Source organism: Echeneis naucrates, chromosome 13 (genome assembly GCF_900963305.1).
Source record: "Echeneis naucrates chromosome 13, fEcheNa1.1, whole genome shotgun sequence".
Classification (NCBI taxonomy): Eukaryota; Metazoa; Chordata; class Actinopteri; order Carangiformes; family Echeneidae; genus Echeneis; species Echeneis naucrates.
Genome location: NC_042523.1, coordinates 7,691,502 through 7,710,856, shown reverse-complemented (window position 1 = coordinate 7,710,856; position 19,355 = coordinate 7,691,502). Strand labels below are relative to the sequence as shown.

The 19,355-nt window shown below is 40.7% G+C and overlaps 1 protein-coding gene across 2 annotated transcripts in view; it reads left to right on the top strand.

Annotated features, from left to right (window-relative positions):
• The window catches only part of nbeab (neurobeachin b), a 185,390-nt gene that overhangs the window by 69,211 nt on the left and 96,824 nt on the right, over window positions 1-19,355 (top strand). Inside the window, exons 14-31 of one of the 2 annotated variants that reach the window (XM_029516790.1) lie at window positions 3,846-3,925; window positions 4,902-4,964; window positions 5,366-5,463; window positions 5,921-6,013; window positions 7,439-7,547; window positions 7,643-7,724; window positions 7,817-7,940; window positions 8,667-8,859; window positions 9,013-10,014; window positions 10,898-11,115; window positions 11,349-11,502; window positions 11,839-11,847; window positions 12,287-12,467; window positions 13,672-13,799; window positions 14,083-14,190; window positions 14,517-14,685; window positions 17,011-17,031; window positions 18,666-19,092. In XM_029516790.1, coding sequence (XP_029372650.1) covers window positions 3,846-3,925; window positions 4,902-4,964; window positions 5,366-5,463; window positions 5,921-6,013; window positions 7,439-7,547; window positions 7,643-7,724; window positions 7,817-7,940; window positions 8,667-8,859; window positions 9,013-10,014; window positions 10,898-11,115; window positions 11,349-11,502; window positions 11,839-11,847; window positions 12,287-12,467; window positions 13,672-13,799; window positions 14,083-14,190; window positions 14,517-14,685; window positions 17,011-17,031; window positions 18,666-19,092 — 3,259 coding nt within the window. Of the gene's footprint in view, window positions 1-3,845; window positions 3,926-4,901; window positions 4,965-5,365; window positions 5,464-5,920; window positions 6,014-7,438; window positions 7,548-7,642; window positions 7,725-7,816; window positions 7,941-8,666; window positions 8,860-9,012; window positions 10,015-10,897; window positions 11,116-11,348; window positions 11,503-11,838; window positions 11,848-12,286; window positions 12,468-13,671; window positions 13,800-14,082; window positions 14,191-14,516; window positions 14,686-17,010; window positions 17,032-18,653; window positions 19,093-19,355 lie in introns of both variants that reach the window. The other variant, XM_029516791.1, reaches the window with a different exon arrangement.

Here is a 19,355-nt window from a genome sequence, read left to right as displayed (position 1 = left end):
CCATCTCACTACTCACTGTACTCTGTCCCTTATTCCTTCTTAGTGTGTTCAATGGAACTTCACAGGGCGTAATATGCTATGAAAGCTGAAACTAACTAGAGCTCATGTTCTAGGGCGAGGCACTATATTTAGCTGGGGCATCAGAGGAACTTTGCTCTTGACTGTATTTCTATCATGGACACTCTGGGTAGTATTTTGTTGCCTTCGCCATTGCTGAATAATAGCGCTTGATGTCCAAATAACGTCTTTGGGAAATATGTTTCTGTTTAGCCCCAGGCAGTTAGTTATCACAGTTCTACTTTGTTGAGGGCTACTAACAGACTGAGTAGCTTCCTGAATAGGCTTAAGCCAGAGATGACACAGGCTTTCTACGAATATGTTACTGCATGTCATTCCTGGTAACCATGTTATACAGGAGAATCACTTCACACAGTAATAATGGGGGAAAATGGGATGATGTGTGTAATCAGCCTTCTGGTGAGGAGAAGAATTGGAACTGCTGCACAAGGTGAAGGGACAGGATTAAGGATTTCGTCTTTTTGCTAATGATGTCGTTCTGTCAGATTCACTTTGCCAAATCGTCGAGCAGATGCCGAGGTAGCTTTAATCGAGTTTGAAGTTGTTGGGATCAAAGCCATTACCGTGTACCATTTCCCATTTAGGCTGTGAGAAGTTTGTTTCCCCATGTGAAAGAAGATCAACAATCAGAGGCTTCTAAGATCAGCTGGTTGATCGCTCTGAAATAATGCAGATGCTGCTTGTCATAATATCAGCCTGTCTAAGGACCCAAGGGCTGAAAGATGGGTCCTTTACAAGGTGTTTGGCCAAATCTGAAATCTGGAAGATGCATGGGGTACAAACCTAACTTAGTCTATATCAGGAGAAGAGGAGGAACTGTTTAGTTGAACGTGGTTGAAGGTTAGTTGCTTAAAGAATACTTTAACAAGTATTTTCAGGAGTTACAGCTCAAATAGAAAAGAAACCTGTCTTTACCTGGGCTTTGTCTGCAAAGATTTGTAAATGGTCGCATGTAGGACTAAAGTCCATGTTTTTTAACCCACCTCCAATGAGCTTCCAAAGTTGCTCTTCCCTGTATGTCAACTTTTCATATAAAATTATCAGCATGATACTGATTGTTGTTGAATCTCCGGTAGGCTGTGGAACATATCTGGAAAAGTATCACCCTTGAGCTGTAGGCAACATCCAGTGTAGGTCTGGTTCCATTGAGCTCCACAATATTTGGCAGGGCATTTTTCTCTTTCCGTCCTTTCAAACGGAGCAATGACCAAACAAAGACACACATGAATAGGGAGAGAGCCAAGCAGATAATGAAGTGTTCAATTATAGGACACAGAGGACATTTAAAACGAAGCTCCTCCAGCGACTCACTCTTTTTCTGGAAGTGCCTTTTTTATTCCAAGAGTCTTAATAAAGAGCGCGATCAAATTAAAGCCATGTATCATTCGGTTATTCACAGAATCACTTCAGGCACTTACAGACAGATGCCCATTGCTCAACTTCCCTCAGCCTGTGACATATACCCGCAAGCCAACACATAATCTGTCTCAATCGCTATCACTTTCCTTTTGTCTCTGTCTCTACCTTGCCTCTTTTTGACCAAATAATGAGTTGGGAAGCAAAGCTGGTTGGCTAGTCACCACATTCAGTTCAAGCTGGATCTGCCTCATTCAGATTATAGAAGATATCACCACTAAGAGGCACTGCGAATGAATAATTTGACCAAGCCCTGTAGCTGAATTGATTTTGCTTGCCTTCTTTTGATGGTTTAATATAATGTGAGACAAATTACTGAGGGCAAGGACATCAGGCAACGATTTTGCTCATGCTTTGTCTTCTTTAAAATTAATACATTTACACCTGGGAAACCACTGAAACCAAAGGAAGTCAAATGGTGCATTAGAAAAGTTCGGACCTAATTTTTTTTCCCATTTGTATGCCACTTCTCTAATAGCTGCCCTTTGTGTGTCATCAAGGTAAATGAGGGCAAACATGTTCTAAGGTTAAGGGCACGTTAAGCAGACAAAGAATTTATCACTTCTGAGAGGGTATTGGCAATATCTAGTATGAGCTTTTGCTTATCTACGAGCGTTTAGCAATGACAATATTATATTCTTTTTTTTTATTTTTTAACGTTAGTATAAGTATACAGGATGAATACTGTTTGTTGTGGCTTTTTCATCCTAAGTCACAAGATGAAGCATATTCCTACATTAATCAAATAGGCATAAAGTGTTTTTCAATAAACTCTTTCTCCTTGTACCCTTGGGATTCAGGTAGTGAAGCAATCTGCGATCAAGAAAAGGGAGCTGTGCAGAGCTGCTGAGCATAATTGGTTGTGAATAACTTGGACGCACTGGCTGCGGTAATAATGTTCTTATCATCCCTTCTGTGTCAGGGTCTTTCCCTGCACTGGGTTTTCCTCCTTCACTCTATTAATCAGTGTCAAGATGCAGTACCACTTTCCGTCCCCCTGCAACCCCAGAAAGCCTTATCACTGGTTAAATTGACTGGCTGTTTGAGCCACAGGATGGTCAGGTGTCTGAAGCTGTTGTATCTGTCATCATGGCCCTGTCCTCGGTTCAAATGAACATGTCTCTGGACAAAGTGGAAGTCTATCTTTTTGAATGGAGAGAGGAGAAGAAACACACTGGATAAAGAGACAAATTTTCCCTGAAAAGCAGTTTTTCCCAGTTACTGTCATTTAATACATGTGCAAATGCAAAGCATTTTGTGATTTTTACATGCCAGGTTTTTATGCCAAAATGGAGCATTTGTGTTACATTGAGTGCTGCCAATATTAAGAGATTTGTTTGTTGTAAGTAGTAATGTATTCTGTGTCTTGCATTTTCTGATGTGTCTAATTCAATAGTTGTGTGTTTTATTGATCTGCCTGTTGCAGAAGCCAATTACTTTGCTTGCTCAGTGTACATGCAAACACTTTGGTTAAAAGCTAAATATCTGAATAAAGAGGATCTAATGGTCTCACAACGAATTCTTGCGCCAACCAAACTGATATGGCAGCAGCAACTCTGTGATCTGACAATTAGTCAGTGTTTTTTGTCAAATTCTGAAGTCAAATCTATATTTGCATGACACATATGCACGTGCTGACAGCAACCCAGCAAATATGGAATGATATTCATGACACAGATGGATTGCAGTATGAGGTTAACTTTGTAGTGCCAATGTGACCTTAGGTTGGCAGAGGAATTCTGGGTAGTTTTAATGAGATGTTGGCCGGTGTGATGGGCAGGTGTGACTGTGTTGACCTTGGGCTGGCTTCCTTGGCGCAATGTTGTCGCCAAGGCTACCAGAGATACTCACACACTTTAGAGTCAGTATAAATGACAGATAAATTTGTGTTGAATGATTGGTCCTGCACATTGTGCATGCTATGCATATAAATTATACTCTAATTGTTAATGAAAAAGCCCTTTTTTTCTGAAGTGCGGGATTGGCTCTCGTTGCCACGTTCTGCAGTCCTGTCTTGTGATACACAAAACCAAGGTGACTCGAGTAAATAAAAAAAGATGACACAGCAAAGGCACTAAAGAGGACTTTGAAGGTGTCACAGTTTGTTTTGCTTTTTTTCATTCCTTTATAGAAGCTCACAGGGGATGAGCACAAGACATATATGTAAGAAATATTTTAATTATCAGGCAATAAACTTGCTAAAGTAACTGCAGATCATAAATGTAAATCATGAATACAATTACCAGTAAAGAAACTAAATTATAGTTTATCCTGCAAAACAGAAGGATATAATATTTGGTTCCACAAGCTTGTTTCTCATTTTTATGGCTTCTTTCCCTCTCCAACTACAGATGGTCCAAGGCCGACCCAGAAAGAAATAATTTCTCTGCGGGCATTCATGCTTCTTTTCCTCAAGCAGCTCATCCTGAAGGTATATTCCACCTGTCTGCATGCCTCACATGTCTTTGCGCTGCTTGAATTTGAGCTACACAAAAGAAATATAGAGATTGTCAAGACTTCCTGTGTTACCCTTTAGGAGATTCTGCTGGTCTGCACCTTAATAAATTCAGTCCATTTTCTTACTTATCTCTTCTAAAAATTGTGTGGGGGGGGGGGGGGCAAGTTGTGGTGAAATGTTTTCATTGAATGGATTAGTTCATAAAGCCAAAATTAATTCACAACAGTTTTGATATTTCCATCTTATACATTTGTGTAATTTAGATGTTAAAATTCTACAAATTGCCCTTATTGCTGCTTTTCCTGTTATGGACAAAGCTGGTCAATTTTGCCTCTGGGTTCATCTGACTGGTATTTGTCATTATCGTGATCTTTGAGTGAGTACTTTAACTTTATTATTTAAAAGTTTAATAGCATGGGAGTGATGAACCACATGTAGTACAAAAAGGTTTAGATTTTTTTTTTTTTAAAGATGTTTTTTTTCTGCACAGTTTAAGTAGGAGTATTGCTGCTCACACAGCAGGTTGTAGCTTTCACATTCTGTAAAATATGATATTTCATGGCAGACCTAACTAAACTTTTACCACCAGGCAGAAAGAAGACTGGCGTCTACATAACCACATGTTTGGACCAGGTTTTTGGGCAAACCAGAGTAATTTGGCTGTTTAATTTCTTTTCTTCTAAAATTTGAAATAGTCATTACAGGTACATTAATTTCATAGCCAGTCTAAACCAACAGTAAAAATCATCCCGCTTGATGCCGAATCAGTTGCTGTTTTTCCTCAAATGATTTTTACTACCTGAATTATGTAACACTGCCAACAGTTCCATGATTTTTTTGTCAGAAGATATCCTGACATTTTGTACAGTAATGCAACACAGTGCTTTTCCAAATGAGTTTATCCCATTACTTCTTCAAAATCTGTCTTTCTGTTTCCACATTTTTTCAGGATCGAGGTGTGAAGGAGGATGAGTTGCAGAGCATCCTGAACTATTTGTTAACAATGCATGAGGTACATTAGAGCCATCTCTGGCTGAGTGAAATCTCTGTGTTTGTGTGCCACTTTGCTGCACTGAGCTTCAAGGTTACATTTCGTTTTCCAGAGCTGCCTTTCAAGAAAAAGTTTATATTTTCCAGCATTTCAACTAATCACCAAGATGAATTCATCTTATCTGATGCCTGAGCACTTTTCATTGTGCAATTGCCACAGCCCCCAGTTGTAAACTACACTAAGAGCCCTGGTATATTCAGCAACTGCAGGGGATACAATTGCAAGATGCATTCTTTATGTCCTTGCTGGATTTGCATTGAAAAAGTCTGAGCAAAGAACAGAACGGTTGTCTGTCTCATCATATGCTGCCTTTTCTGACTTTCTGTCTTCCTCATTATAGTTCTCTTCTGGTTTTTCTGCAGGATGAGAATCTGCATGATGTGTTGCAGTTGGTGGTAGCCCTAATGTCTGAGCATCCAGCTTCCATGATCCCTGCCTTTGACCAGAGAAATGGAATACGGTAAGACCCTCAGGGGAAGACACAATCCCTTCACTGTTCACCCACGAAATGAAGAGGAGATTTCACGCACACACACGCACAGAAAAAATTGAGCACCTAATGCCTGTGGATCTTCTGTGTGCCTATGTGAATAATTCATATACTCAGTCAGAAAATAAACTATGCATGAAAAAGTAACAATATTAACATATTGATTTCACAATGTGACATGGATGATCAAACTTCTCAGTGTGATTCTATAAAATATAAATGCACACAGTGTATTACAGTGTATTACGACTTGTGAGTTCTAAGGAAAAGGCAGCTGCTTTCACAGGGACATTTATTTAATGCTAATGTAAATTCACTCCGAAGGAAAGTGGTTTTCAGCTAACCAGCACAGGGCCTTTTCATCAACAGGGTAATATTTTATTCTGTCAAGACTGTGCACAGCTTTTGCTGCTTGTGTCTATTCCAGGGTAATCTACAAGCTCATGGCTTCTAAGAGTGAAAGCATTCGGGTGCAGTCCCTCAAAGTCCTTGGTTACTTCCTCAAGCATTTAGGCCACAAGTAAGTAACCCATTCCAATAGTTCTGTCGTAGGCTGTAATTACACACAGTGTTAACCATAATGAGTAATGTAAAGATTTATGAATGGCCAACGCTATAAACAGTATCTTTAGTCTTATGTACAAATATATCTAGTATTGTCATCTATTGTATATTATTTTGCAGTAGTTTTGTCTTTCAGTGTCAGCACGTTGTTTTAGCAAAGGAATTTGTTAGAAAGGATTTGAAAATCATAAATCACACTTTACACTAACACTCACTAACAGTGCTGATTAATTTGATCCTGCAGTTTTTTTCAAAAAGTGTACAATAAGTCAAAAACTAGATGCCATTTTTCTAAATCAGGGTGCCCTTCTTGGTAGAGCACCTGAATTCCTGGCAGTTCTCACAAAAAACATTATTCCAACTAAAAGAAGGATGGAAGAGGTCCAGGTTACTGTCCCAGAGAGTGAAATAAATGACATAAATAAATCTGCTAAGATGTCAGCATATCTGGAGCATGCTACACATTGGAGAGGCGGAGGGAGGCCACAGTGAGAGTCCATGATACCTAATGTGGGATCTGGGGTTAGATGGAGAAGATATTGGGGTGCTGTGCTGGGCCATATGATTGAGGAAAACTAAAAAAGAAAAGCTTGAGAGTCCAAAAGTAAAATAAAATCAAATTTCTTTAATTGCATTTCTCACACTCATGAATATGAACAAAAAGACATGTCTATAACTGTAGGATATTTGATAACCTCTCACTGAACAGCACACATTCAGCTTTCACACTTTTAACAGTGTGCCTTTGTTGTACTTCAACTAATGATCTAAACTGTATTTAAAGTCACTTGGTCTTACATTCAAAGCACTTACAAGGTTCAACTTACCACTGTATGTCATTGGCAGAGCAAACCCAGAATTCCCCCTCAGCTCACTGTGCATCATCAATTTGCTGTTTGCTCAGAAATTTCCATATTCTGTGCAGTTGAAATGCTCCTCTTATCCTAAGCATACAATTTGGCAGCTTTTTGCGAAATACACAAAAAACCGACTTATTAGGAAAGTCCCAACTCGTCTTGAGGCAGAGTACCAGCAGAGTAGAGCAGTTTTGGCTTAGCATTATGACAGCAGTCCTTATGTTGTTTGTAGGAATATTTTGTCACAGTTGAACCTCTTCACCTGCGGAGTGCCTTTGTTGTATTTGGAGCCATTCCTAGTGACAGGCTAACTTCATTATCCTACACACCCCTGACGAAATTCCACCAATTTATGACAGCAGGCAGTTCCTGACACTTGTCTCCAGAGCCTGGCTCCCTGTGGGTGAGAATAGAGAAACAAGCTGACGGCACTCACACTCACTGATTCTTTCAGTGGCTTAGGGAGCTCTAAACAAGCCACTTTACAATTATGTCCCCATGTGTTTGTGGTTGTTTATCCACAGGAGGAAGGTGGAGATCATGCACACACACAGCCTCTTTACTCTCCTGGGAGAGAGGCTCATGCTCCACACCAACACTGTGACGGTGACGACCTACAACACTCTGTATGAGGTAGATATTTTCCTCTCAAATGTCTCAACAGTACTGCACTGCTGGTCTCTGTACAAAATGTGTGACTGGTGTCTTCCCACTACTTTTTGCTCCAGATTCTGACAGAGCAGGTGTGCACACAGGTAGTTCACAAACCTCATCCTGAGCCTGACTCCACTGTCAAGATTCAGAACCCAAGTAAGCCTGTTATGTGTCACACTGATTTTTCTTCTCTCTAAGTTTTGTGTTCTCTGGGAAGACAATATTCATTTGTTGGTATTCAATATCAGTGATCCTTAAGGTAGTGGCAACATTATTGAAGAGCTCCACCCCCACCACAGAGCTGATGGAGGTTCGGCGACTCTTTCTTTCAGACATGATCAAATTGTTCAGCAACAGCCGCGAGAACAGACGGTGAGCAAGACTTTTCTTCATCCCCTCCATCAGTTCTCTTAATTAATGTATTAAGAATATAGAAAAAAGGCACTGTTCCCTCTCCTTATGCTCTATGTACCCAGCTCACATTGATGCTAAATCATCCTTAAACATCCACATGTTCTCCAGCAGATGTGTTTGTGACAGTCGCTCATTCTTCTTTTTTTTTTTTTTTTTTATCTTTTCCACTGTCATGATACCTCTCAAACAAAACACTTACGACATATTGCAGATGAATTATCGGTCTATGGAAGCCACTGACCTAAATCATCAACTTAATTAGCCTAAAATTAATAAGCAGGAAGTTCTTTGAAGTCAAACAGTCGAATTGAAAAAGAAGCCTTTTTTTTTTTTTTAAGTCCCTGTCACTTTTCTGTCTTGGTTTTTTATTTTATGTTGTGATTTTGTGCCAAAAAAATTCAGCAAATGAGAATGAACAGTCAAATGATCAAAACCATCTATTTTAATGGGAAGAGCGAGTGCCAAACAGCACTGGTATGCCCTTTTGACACATTGAACGATGCTGATGACAGGCTAAAATAATTATAGTTTGCTAAACTGCTAAAAATTTTTAATTTTGATGAAAAAAAACTCCAAGTAGAATTATGTTGAGATGGCCAAGAAAAATCATTAGCAAAGTTTGAGTTCTCTTAAAACATAGCTGTTACGTCATCTAACACATTTTATTTGACCCATGTGTTCCAGGTGTTTACTTCAGTGCTCTGTATGGCAGGACTGGATGTTTTCTCTTGGCTATATCAATCCTAAAAACTCAGATGAGCAGAAGATCACTGAGATGGTGTACAACATCTTTCGCATATTGCTCTACCATGCTATTAAGTATGAGTGGGGAGGATGGCGTGTGTGGGTGGACACACTCTCTATAGCCCACTCAAAGGTGAGCACTGTACTGTACAAACACTGACCTCTGCTGTCAAGGGAAACGTTTTATCAACTCTAATATACCTTAACTGTCAATTTCCTTCTGAACTGGTCCCCCAGTCGTTGCTACACATAGCTAACAATGTCCTTAACATTGCTGTTTTTACAGGTGACATATGAGGCACACAAAGAGTACTTGGCAAAGATGTATGAAGAGTACCAGCGTCAGGAGGAAGAGAATATTAAAAAAGGGAAGAAGGGCTTGGTCAGTACCATCTCTGGTCTGTCTGCTCAGGCCTCTGGCATCAAAGGTGCCATTGGAGAAATAGATGATAGTGCCCACACACCTGAGAGTGAGACGGATTATGAGAGTGCAGACTCACGCAACCTGTTGGCCGAAGGAAAAGGGCCAGAAGAAGCTCTGAGTGTGACGGACAGTGTTGTAGATGGGGTAAGGGTTGAAGTTCATGACCTTCTAATAGACATCAAGGCTGAAAAGGTGGAAGCTACTGAGGTCAAACTGGAAGACATGGACTTGTCCTCAGAGACCTTGGGGCTATCTGAGAACGGAGCACTGGTGGAGGTGGATTCTCTATTAGATAATGTTTATTGTGCTGCTGTGGAAAAACTCAACAGTAATGCCAGCAGTGTGTTGTTGCCAGAAAGCAGCATGGACGATCAAAATGCACCCCCTCTCATTACACTAGATGATGACAAAGACAGTATCCTGAGTGGCAACAACTTCCTGTTTGGCAAGATAACAGACAGCATGGAAAACAAGCTGCTGCCCGACCTCAATGCAGCTCAACCTCTGGTCCTGCCCAGCCCGGAGCCTCCAGGGCACACAGGTGCCAGTGATGAACTCAGCCTTCTAGCTCACATGACCGGCAGCTCTGAGCTTGGCTCTTTACCCAGTATCCTGGAGAAGGATGAGTTCGAACTACAGGCAGCCTTGGAGGGTCTGAGCTCTGTGCCTGGTACTGAAGCTGAGGCCTCCTGTAAAAGCCCAGAGATCACTGGGGGCGTAGCTGCAGCTATAGCTGATGGGAAGCCTGCACCCACTAAGGCCAGCGGCGCAGCAGATGCAACAGGCAACACTTCTGATACAGAGAGGTCAGATGATGGCAAAGAGAAGGAATTGAAGAAGATTCAGACAACAGCCACCACACAGGTTTGTTAATGTATTTATGCTAATTGAATTATGCGGTAATCTTCAATTTAACACAGTTGCCTGATTTTCAGACTCATTGGAGAAATAACAGCTGCGCGCTGCCTTCCCCATGGTCACCTGAAAACTCTTTTTCAGAGGAAAATTAAAACCGTAGACAATCGTGAATTGTGATTCACCAGGGTCAAACAGTGGAAAGTGAAGTGGGGGACCATTTGCCACTGTCAGGATATGATGGCCCTTAGTGAAGAGTTGTCCTGCATCGGACCCAAAGGGATCATTCTCTTTCCCAACTCTGCTTGTAATGGGGACAGAATGGCCGGGTGCACATCAGCAACATCCCTCTGAGACTTGGAAAACTAGGTTGCTGGAATAGTTGGCTGAGCCTACAGAAGGGCAGAAATAGACAAAGCGTTACTCTGCACTGGGATTTGTTCATTGCTCCTCTTCTCCAGGTTGAGCTGTGCTCTTTCTCAGGGGTCAGGTTCTTTTGCCTAGACTAGGTCACTGATGGGGGCCAGTGGGAGGCAGAATTTATTTTTATTCCTTGCTGTCCTGTTGCATAATTGTCATCTTCAATTCATCGCTGCTAATTATTTTTTGGAGGCTTTCTTTAGATGCCTTGCTGACTCCTTCAGTTTGTTAGGTTTCATTGAGCTTATATTTCTTTATTTTCCTACTGGAAGGTGAGGTTATTCAAGGACTCATTGTGATCAGGCAATTCATCTTTCATATTGAATAGTGCGATTAATATATCTCATTAAAGATGTACCATTGATCTTGACATGATTCGCAACTAGCCTGTATATGCAACAACTGATAATGGACAGTTTGTTAATGCGATGCTGAATGAATTAACTTTAATGATTGGCTGATCTCCCATCAGAGTCTGCATGGCCGCCTAGCCAATCAAATGGAGAGGGACATACGTGTGGACCTAGGCTTCAGGGGAATGCCCATGACAGAGGAACAGCGACGCCAGTTCAGTCCTGGCCCACGCACCACCATGTTCCGCATCCCAGAGTTCAAATGGTCAGCCATGCACCAGAGACTGCTCACTGACCTGTTGTTTGCACTGGAGAGTGACGTCCATGTCTGGAGGAGGTGTGTGAAGTGGTTCATGTGTGCTTGAGAGAGACAGGGAGGTAGGGCGAGCTTGGTGCCTGTAGTGATACCCAGACTGCTGATTCAGCGCAACACAGTGTTATTATTACTTATGGCAAATCTGGGTTTGCATATGCTGCCTGTCAATGATTTTTGTTCACTGCACACCAAATTCCTTGATGCCAAAAATGTTTTTCCTATAATAATTCTGTTCTTTTCCCACCTCCTCGCAGCCATTCTACCAAATCTGTCATGGATTTTGTCAATAGCAATGAGAACATCATCTTTGTCCACAACACCATCCATCTCATCTCACAAATGGTCGACAACATCATTATTGCGTGTGGCGGGATTTTACCCCTTCTTTCCGCAGCTACTTCTCCCTCTGTAAGTGCTCTTTGATATCTTCACTGAAGGGGTATAATGCCATCTAGTGGAACTTTATTATTAGTGCTTCATCTATGAATGTCAGTTCACAGTAATGCACCATGTATCTGTGGAAAAGACTTCCTCGTATTTTTTCTTAAGGACCATCCTTATTTGCTTCATCCCACTTTGCTAAAATTACAGCTGAAGTGTGCAATTTTAAATATTTTTAATACATTTTTCTGCCATTCTTTTTGTTTTTATTGGTCTACTGTAATTTTCTGATTTAATTTGTAACCCTGAATCAAAATAGATTTTAATCGACTTCTTCTTTCTTTTTTTTTTGTACATGTTTAGAGTGCCAAGGTAAGTATTAATGCCATTTTAATTCCTCTGTCCTCCTCCTTCATTAAATAAGGCATCCTTCTGTATAATTTTAATGGAAACTTCTGCTTTGGACCCTTGAGATACACTTGAGATGCACTACCAGTCAAAGGTTTGGACACACTTTCCTATTCATTTGAATGAGAAAGTGTGTCCAAACTTTTGACTGACTATAAGTTATATGTGTATGTGTATAAGTTACACAGTCAGCTGAATTCAGATCAAGCTCGCTACCAATTTCCACAATATTGAACATTAAATAAGACCCTCCTGTCACATTAAAATAAACCTACCATTTTCTTGACCCGTCATTAAACTTTTCTGAATTCAGCAGTTGATTCTATATTTAATTTCATGATTCTGTCCAGTGCTTACATTTTAACGACATCTTAAAGAGTGTCCTCCTTGTTGCTTGTGCAAGACGGAGCTGGACAACATTGAGACAACGCAGGGCATGTCCTCAGAGACCGCCATCACTTTCCTGTCCCGTCTCATGGTTATGGTAGACGTGTTGGTCTTCTCAAGCTCCCTCAACTTCAGTGAGATTGAGGCTGAGAAGAACATGTCCTCTGGTGGCTTGATGCGTCAGTGCCTCAGACTTGGTAAGATCATGCTGCTGTAGACGTGAATGTCAGTCAGCGGGAGGACCTAACGGTATCTTGATGTGGGACTTTGGGAGGCAGAATGCATTTTTTGCCTGTTACACTGGGAAATTGATGAGCTAGAAAATGCCATGACTCTCTTCTCTTTACACACTCTAATAATTCATCTAATCCCTAAAAGCCTCTGTTTGATCAGTAAAGCTAATTAATTTGAGTCCTTTGCTAATTGTATACTGAATTAGAGCATGTGCAGAATTTTGCTGCAGTTTCCAAGAGTAAAATATGAAATAAATAGTCATTTTAGAATTCATAACAAGCAGAGAATAATTAGCAGTGCAACCAGATACTCTTTCCCAAGGGTAGCCTTTTGGATCTGTCATTTATGTCTCCTTTAGGACACCATTAGGTCCTCTCTATCCTTGTCTCACATTGTGGCTGCATCATAATAAAGATGAGCTTAATTAAGTTTAAATTCAAAGCAGATGATAGAATGTGACTTTCACTTAAATTCAAAATCTTTAAGTGGAATAATTTCTTTCATAAAGCAGTCGTAGAAATGTATTTCTGTCTACTTTTGTCTGTGTGCATGACAGGTCTGTATCTGTTTTGACCCCGGGTCTGTTTGCTTGTACTTGCTGGGTTGTTGACTCCCACATTTTCCTCTGGGGAGGATGGGAAATAGCCTTCAGACTTCACAGTGTCCTTTTTGCAAACATATGATTTCTTGTCACTGGCTTCAGTGTGAAATCACTCTGCCTGCTGATATTACTCACAGTGTGTGTTCAGGCAACATGCAACATGGAGTCATCACAGATAACTGACTATTATTAACTGATCATCTGCTATTTTCCATTTAACTAAGAAATGGGAGCCAATTTGTACTCTGTGTTCATGGGTGTGTGTTTCTGTGACCTCTTTTGGACCTTTTCCGGTTTAAACACTGACTTTCCAAAAACACTACTCCTCATGGGCACCAAATCCTGAGTTAATGAGGCAAAATGTAATTTCTGAGCTATTGGTTTAGGTTCGGGGTAAGGTGTGAATTGGGGTTGGTCAAGGTTTGGGTTTAAGTTGCACTGTTTAGAATGAATGCAACCAATGTGATTTCCTAAAAAGGATAGCTGTACAAATTGTGTGTGTGTGTGTGTGTGTGTGTGTGTGTGTGTGTGTGTGTGTGTGTGTGTGTGTGTGCGCCCATGTACAGTGTGCTGTGTGGCTGTTAGGAATTGTCTGGAGTGCAGACAGAGATACAGAGACAGGGCAAATAAGTCTTCCATTCCCAACAACCACAAGACTCAGGAAATCCTGTTAAATGCTGTGACTTCCAGTAAGGTAGGATCTGCTTTGGTTCCTGTGAACCTCCTTCAAAATGTTGCCTACCTGGACATTTTACTGTATAGCACATGCAACCTTACCAGTGATGCAGATGTTTTTGTATTTCAACTGCTTATTATTCGTGATATCGTAGAATACAGATTTTTTTTTGTTCCAACCTATAGTAATATTTTTCAATTCTATATTAGTCAGTTCTCCATTTGTTAATGTTATGCAAAAACAAGCAAAAAGCTTTGAATGCATGAGTAGCATGTCATATTGTGTTATCTTTCTGCTTTAGACAGCCATAGAGCTTGTCCCTAGTAACCTGTCTCCCATCAAGGACCCTGATCGCCTCCTGCAGGATGTGGACATCAATCGTCTGCGTGCTGTGGTATTTCGTGATGTGGTGAGTTCTTTGTATGTGTCCATGTGTGTGTAAGGTGTTTGTGTTTGGAGCCAAACAGGTGTGTAATGTGACACCCTTCAGTCAACAGGTGAAACAGCAAGATGTCCTTGTAAACTGAGTTGCTGTCTTTTGAACACATTGAATGGATACGTATCCAAAAAAGAATTAGAAATGTGTTGGAGTAAAATTACTTCGTCTGAATGTGTTTTCATGTAAAGTATTACGAAGTATGCACTATCTGACAGAATAGCAGGTAATTGTATGAAAGATTATGTGAAGATCTTTTCAATACAGTGACTTAAACAAATTGTGATTCTGCTCTACAGGATGACAGTAAGCAAGCCCAGTTCTTGGCTTTAGCCGTCGTGTACTTCATCTCTGTCCTCATGGTCTCCAAGTACCGTGACATCCTTGAGCCCCAGCGTGAGACTGCCAGGATAAACAGCCAGTCAAGCCGTAGCACACGCCAGGGTATCAACTCCCCAACCAGCGCAGGTGTTGACAGCTGTGCCTTACCTTTCCTATATCCATTCCTTCTGCTCATCTTAGCTTATGTTGATATGATATACTTGGTCTTTTCTGATAAACCACTGCCAACTTGCTCTTAGAGCATTTGGTAAAATTGCAGGGGTACCCATCCTGCTTTCCCTTGGCTCACAAATGATTTATTCATGAGCTCTGCTAATTGCACTGCACAGAATTAAATGTGGAAGCAAACAGAGACTGGGGCTGAAAGTGGTTGTTAAGAACTTGAAAAGGCATCATCATTCTCTCCGAAATGAAAGGTAGTACATGCCTCAAGTCATAAATCATACATTAAGGAAATCAGTGGCTGCCGACAAAGGTTTAACACAATGTGTTCTGCACTGCCAACTTGCTTTTATGAGACGCTTGAGCAAGCATACTTGATCAACTTCTGTTCAGAGTTAAGATGAAGTGAATAAATGAAACAAGAGAAGGAGTGGAGAGGCTGAAGGAAATGTGAACAAGTCATATGAAGAGGTGGGAACAAACTGAAAATGAAGAAAGAGAAGATGAGCAGTTTGAAGTCAAGAAATGGGAAGGCAGAAGAACGCCGGCTAACTACAGTGAGTTTTTGGGGCAGTGGAGCCAGGCTTGCTATTTTCAGCCCCATCTGTCAGTGCCCATTAGGCAAGCAATCCACCAGAGGAGAATGGGATCATAGAGGTTGCTGGGAGGAGAGAGGCACACTGCCGCCTTCATAAATTTCACCAGAAAATAGGGGAATTTTCCAGACGGCATGTGGCAGACGATTGTCTGATGGACCAGGAACCCAGACGACTTGCCTGCTAAATCAGGCCCTGCTGACCTCGTTAGGGGGCATGGGATGCATATTAATATGGATGGCCTTGCATCTAGGTAAGCACTTGGTCTGGATGACCAGAAATCATCCGAACTAGAAAAGGCACCTGTGCAAACAAAATCAGTAAACATTTTACTGTATTGTGAGGGGATTTTCACTGTAGGAACAGACAGAATGTTAGAGTTCAATTAAATTTCATACTCAACTGCAATTGTACCTAGATAGAAAACTACAGTGGGCAATTTATTATGGAATATGTGAGAATAATAGAGGAACTATCAAAGCAATTATTTAGGCAGGAGGAAGATGAAGAGAGGGATTCATGTTTTATTAGTATAGAAGAAGAGTAAGAGAGAGATACAGTGAACTCACCAGAGGATCAGAGTTTTTGGAGAGCGATCTAAATCAAATCAAGTTTATTTATATCACACCAAATCATAAAAAAGTTGCATCAAGGCACTTTACACATAGAGCAGGTCCAGACCAACTCTTTATGGAGTTGTTAAAGAGACCCAACATATCCCTCCAAGAGCATGCACTTGGCAACAGTGGCAAGGAAAAAGTTAGTGTAAGAGGCAGAAACCTCAGGCAGGCCCAGGCTCAGTAGGGAGAACAAGAACAGGAGAAGAGAAGATGCCATGGAAAATACAAGCCATCATTACATGTTGTGATGTAATGTGCATGCATGGGGGGGGGAGAGGGCAAGAGAGGTGCTCATTGCAACCCCCTGCAGAGTAGGCCTACAGCAGCACAACTAAAAGAGAAATAGTAATTAAACCTTAAATCTTTAACTGTAGGCTTTGTCATAAAGGAAGGTTTTAAGCCTGATCTTAAAAGCTGTGACAGAGTCGGAGTTGGTTTCATAGAAGAGAAGCCTGATAGCTGAAAGCTCTGCCTCCTGATTTACTCTAAGAACCGCAAGTAAACCTACAACCAGAGAGGGAAGTGAATTCCTGGGACAATAAGGAACTATGAGCTCTCTGAGATATGATGGAGCTTGGTCATTAAGAGCTTTGAACACAAGAACAAGGATTTTACATTCTATTCTGAATTTTACTGGGAGCCAGCAAAGAGAAGCTAGCACAGGAGAAATGTGATCTCTTTTTCTACTTCCTGTTAATATTCGTTCAGCAGCGTTCTGAATCAACTGAAGGCTTTTCAGAGAATTGTCAATACATTTGAGAGTAATGGATTGCAATAGTTTTGTCTACAGGTAAAAAATACATGTCCCAGGTTTTCTGCCTCCTCATGAGACGTATGTTTCTGGTATTTGCAATATTGTGTAGGTGAAAGAAGGCTGTCCTAGAGACTTGTTTTATATGAAGGACAAAGGATATGTCCCGATCCAAAATGACTCCAAGATTCCTAACAGTGGATCTGGAAGCCAAACTAATGCCATCCAGAGTGGTTATATGATCAGATATGCTCCTCTAAGGTGCTTAAGGCCAAGTACAATGACTTCAGTTTTATCTGAGTTCAGCAGTAAAAGGTTGCAGGTCATCCAAGTCTTTATATTTGTAAGACCTGCTTGAAGTCTGATTTGCTGATTAGTTTCATTTAGCTTCACTGACAAGTATGACTGGGTATTATCTGCAGAGCAGTGAAAGTTGATGCTGTGCTTCTGGATAATATTGCTTCAGGGAAGCATATATAGGGTAAAAAGGATTGGTCCAAGGTCAGAACCCTGTGGAACTCCATAATTGACTCAAGTGTGTGATGAAGTCATTGTTAGCATGAATCTGTCTAAGTATGGTTGGAACCAGCTCAGTGCGGCTTCTTTGATCCCAATTCCTTTGTGATAGAATATTATTGTCAATTGTGTCAAAATCAGCACTAAGATCTAACAGAACAACTATTATTATTATTAACTTTTACCAGTGCTGTTTCTATGCTATGATGTTCTTTTAAACCTGACAGGATCTCTTCAAATAAGCCATTCCTATGCAGATGTTCACATAATTGTCTTGTATCAGCTTTTTGAAGAATTTTGGAAATGACAGGGAGATTAGATATGGGTGTATAATTAGCCAAAACATCTGGATCAAGATTAAGTCTTTTCAGGAGAGTTTTAATGACAGCAATCTTGAAAGGCTGCGGTACATAACCAAGAGATAAACTCACATTAATCAGATCAAAAAAATACATTATTATACGTTATTAGTGGAAAAAACATCCTGTAATAGCCTGGTGGGTATCAGGTGGAAAGGACAGGTTGATGGTTTAGATCATGAGAAAATAGAAACTAGCTTGCAGAGATTTTGAGGTGAAAATTATTCAAAATACAAAGCAGGTTTTACCTTTGTTTGAGAAGCTGATGCATTTTAATGGTGGATTTCTGCTAATTGTAAGTAAAAGCTGTTGAATTTTGGCTCTCATTGTTACGATTTTGTAAGTAAAAAAAACCCCATAAAATCAACACTGCTAAGAGCGAAAGGAAAGCAAAGAAATCAGTGCTTCCTCTGAGCTATGACTCTCTGTCAGCCTGGCTACAGTGCTGAAGGGAAACCTGGGATTGTTCTTGTTTTCTTCTATCAATGCTGAATAGTAGGAGCTTCTGGCTATACGAAGAGCTTTTTTTTATGTTTTTGCGCTCTCTGTCTGAGCACAGCTAGGCCATAATGCTGTTCACAAGGTCATCAATCAGTGTAGGGGAGAAGTCCTCTATTGACTTTAGACAGTACAGTTTAGCAAATTATGTCTAAATATTCTCCTTAAATTTGGCCACAGGATTTTCAGATAAACATCTGCTACAGCTACATTTACTACCAAATGCTTTGCAGCCATCTAAGAAGCAGCGCTGGCACATGGTTCTGTCTGCACATGCAAAATTTATGCTTTGCCAAGGAATGCATTGTTGCCATAAAAATGTAGTTTTATTCACTAGTTTATCTTTGGAAGTGTTCAAGCTTTAGGCAGTTCTAACAATATTTGCTTTTACATTACTATTCATTTTTTCACTTTAGGTTTGGCATCTTTGATTAAACGCATTTGGAAACATGTTTTGAATGAAAGCTTGCTTATTCTTCATATATTTGTATATTTATTTTTTTATTTTTTTTATGAATAGCATGAAAATTTTACTAATTGAATTATTCTCCTGTTATGTGGCCATCTGTGTGTAAATGTGTGCGTTCTGCAGAAACAAATCTAGCATTTGACAGCACTAAGGATCATCTTGTTCCATCAGAGGGCCTCCACCTGGAGAGCTCTCTTCCCCACACAGACTCTGGCATTGGAGACGAGTTGGTAGCCAGTGTCCTTGATGGGTCTCACCGAGACCACAGCGCTGGAAGGACTTTCGCCATGAGTGAGCAGATATCTACGTTGTCCTCAGAGGTGAAGAAGTCCCAGGAGAGTCTCTCTGATGCACCCAGTGAGGAGGTGCTGAAACGGCCCTCCTCCATCACCAGCATTAGCCAGCCCAACAAGGGCATCAGCGTCAAGGAGATTCTGAAGAGCCTGGTGGCAGCTCCAGTGGAGGGAATGGAAGCTGGGCTGGAGCCTGTATCCTACCCAGACCCCACTGCCAAAGCACAGGCCCAGGCCATGCTGCCCATGCAGTTTCATTCCTTTGACAGGTGAGGAAATGTCATTTGTATACACATATGGATCAAATTTTTTCAACCCCATACAGTAAAAATGTTTTGACACTTTTGGGTGTAATTTCCAACCATTACATGAATCCATTGTTTCTAGTCATGTTTTCATAATTAGTAGTGATCAAGTATAACACTGTTATTGATGCAAAATATTAAACAAAAATGTTTTAAAGCCAAACAAGATGATATAAATTAAAAAATTAACTGGCAATAACCAACGTATGTTTTACAGATCAGTGTGC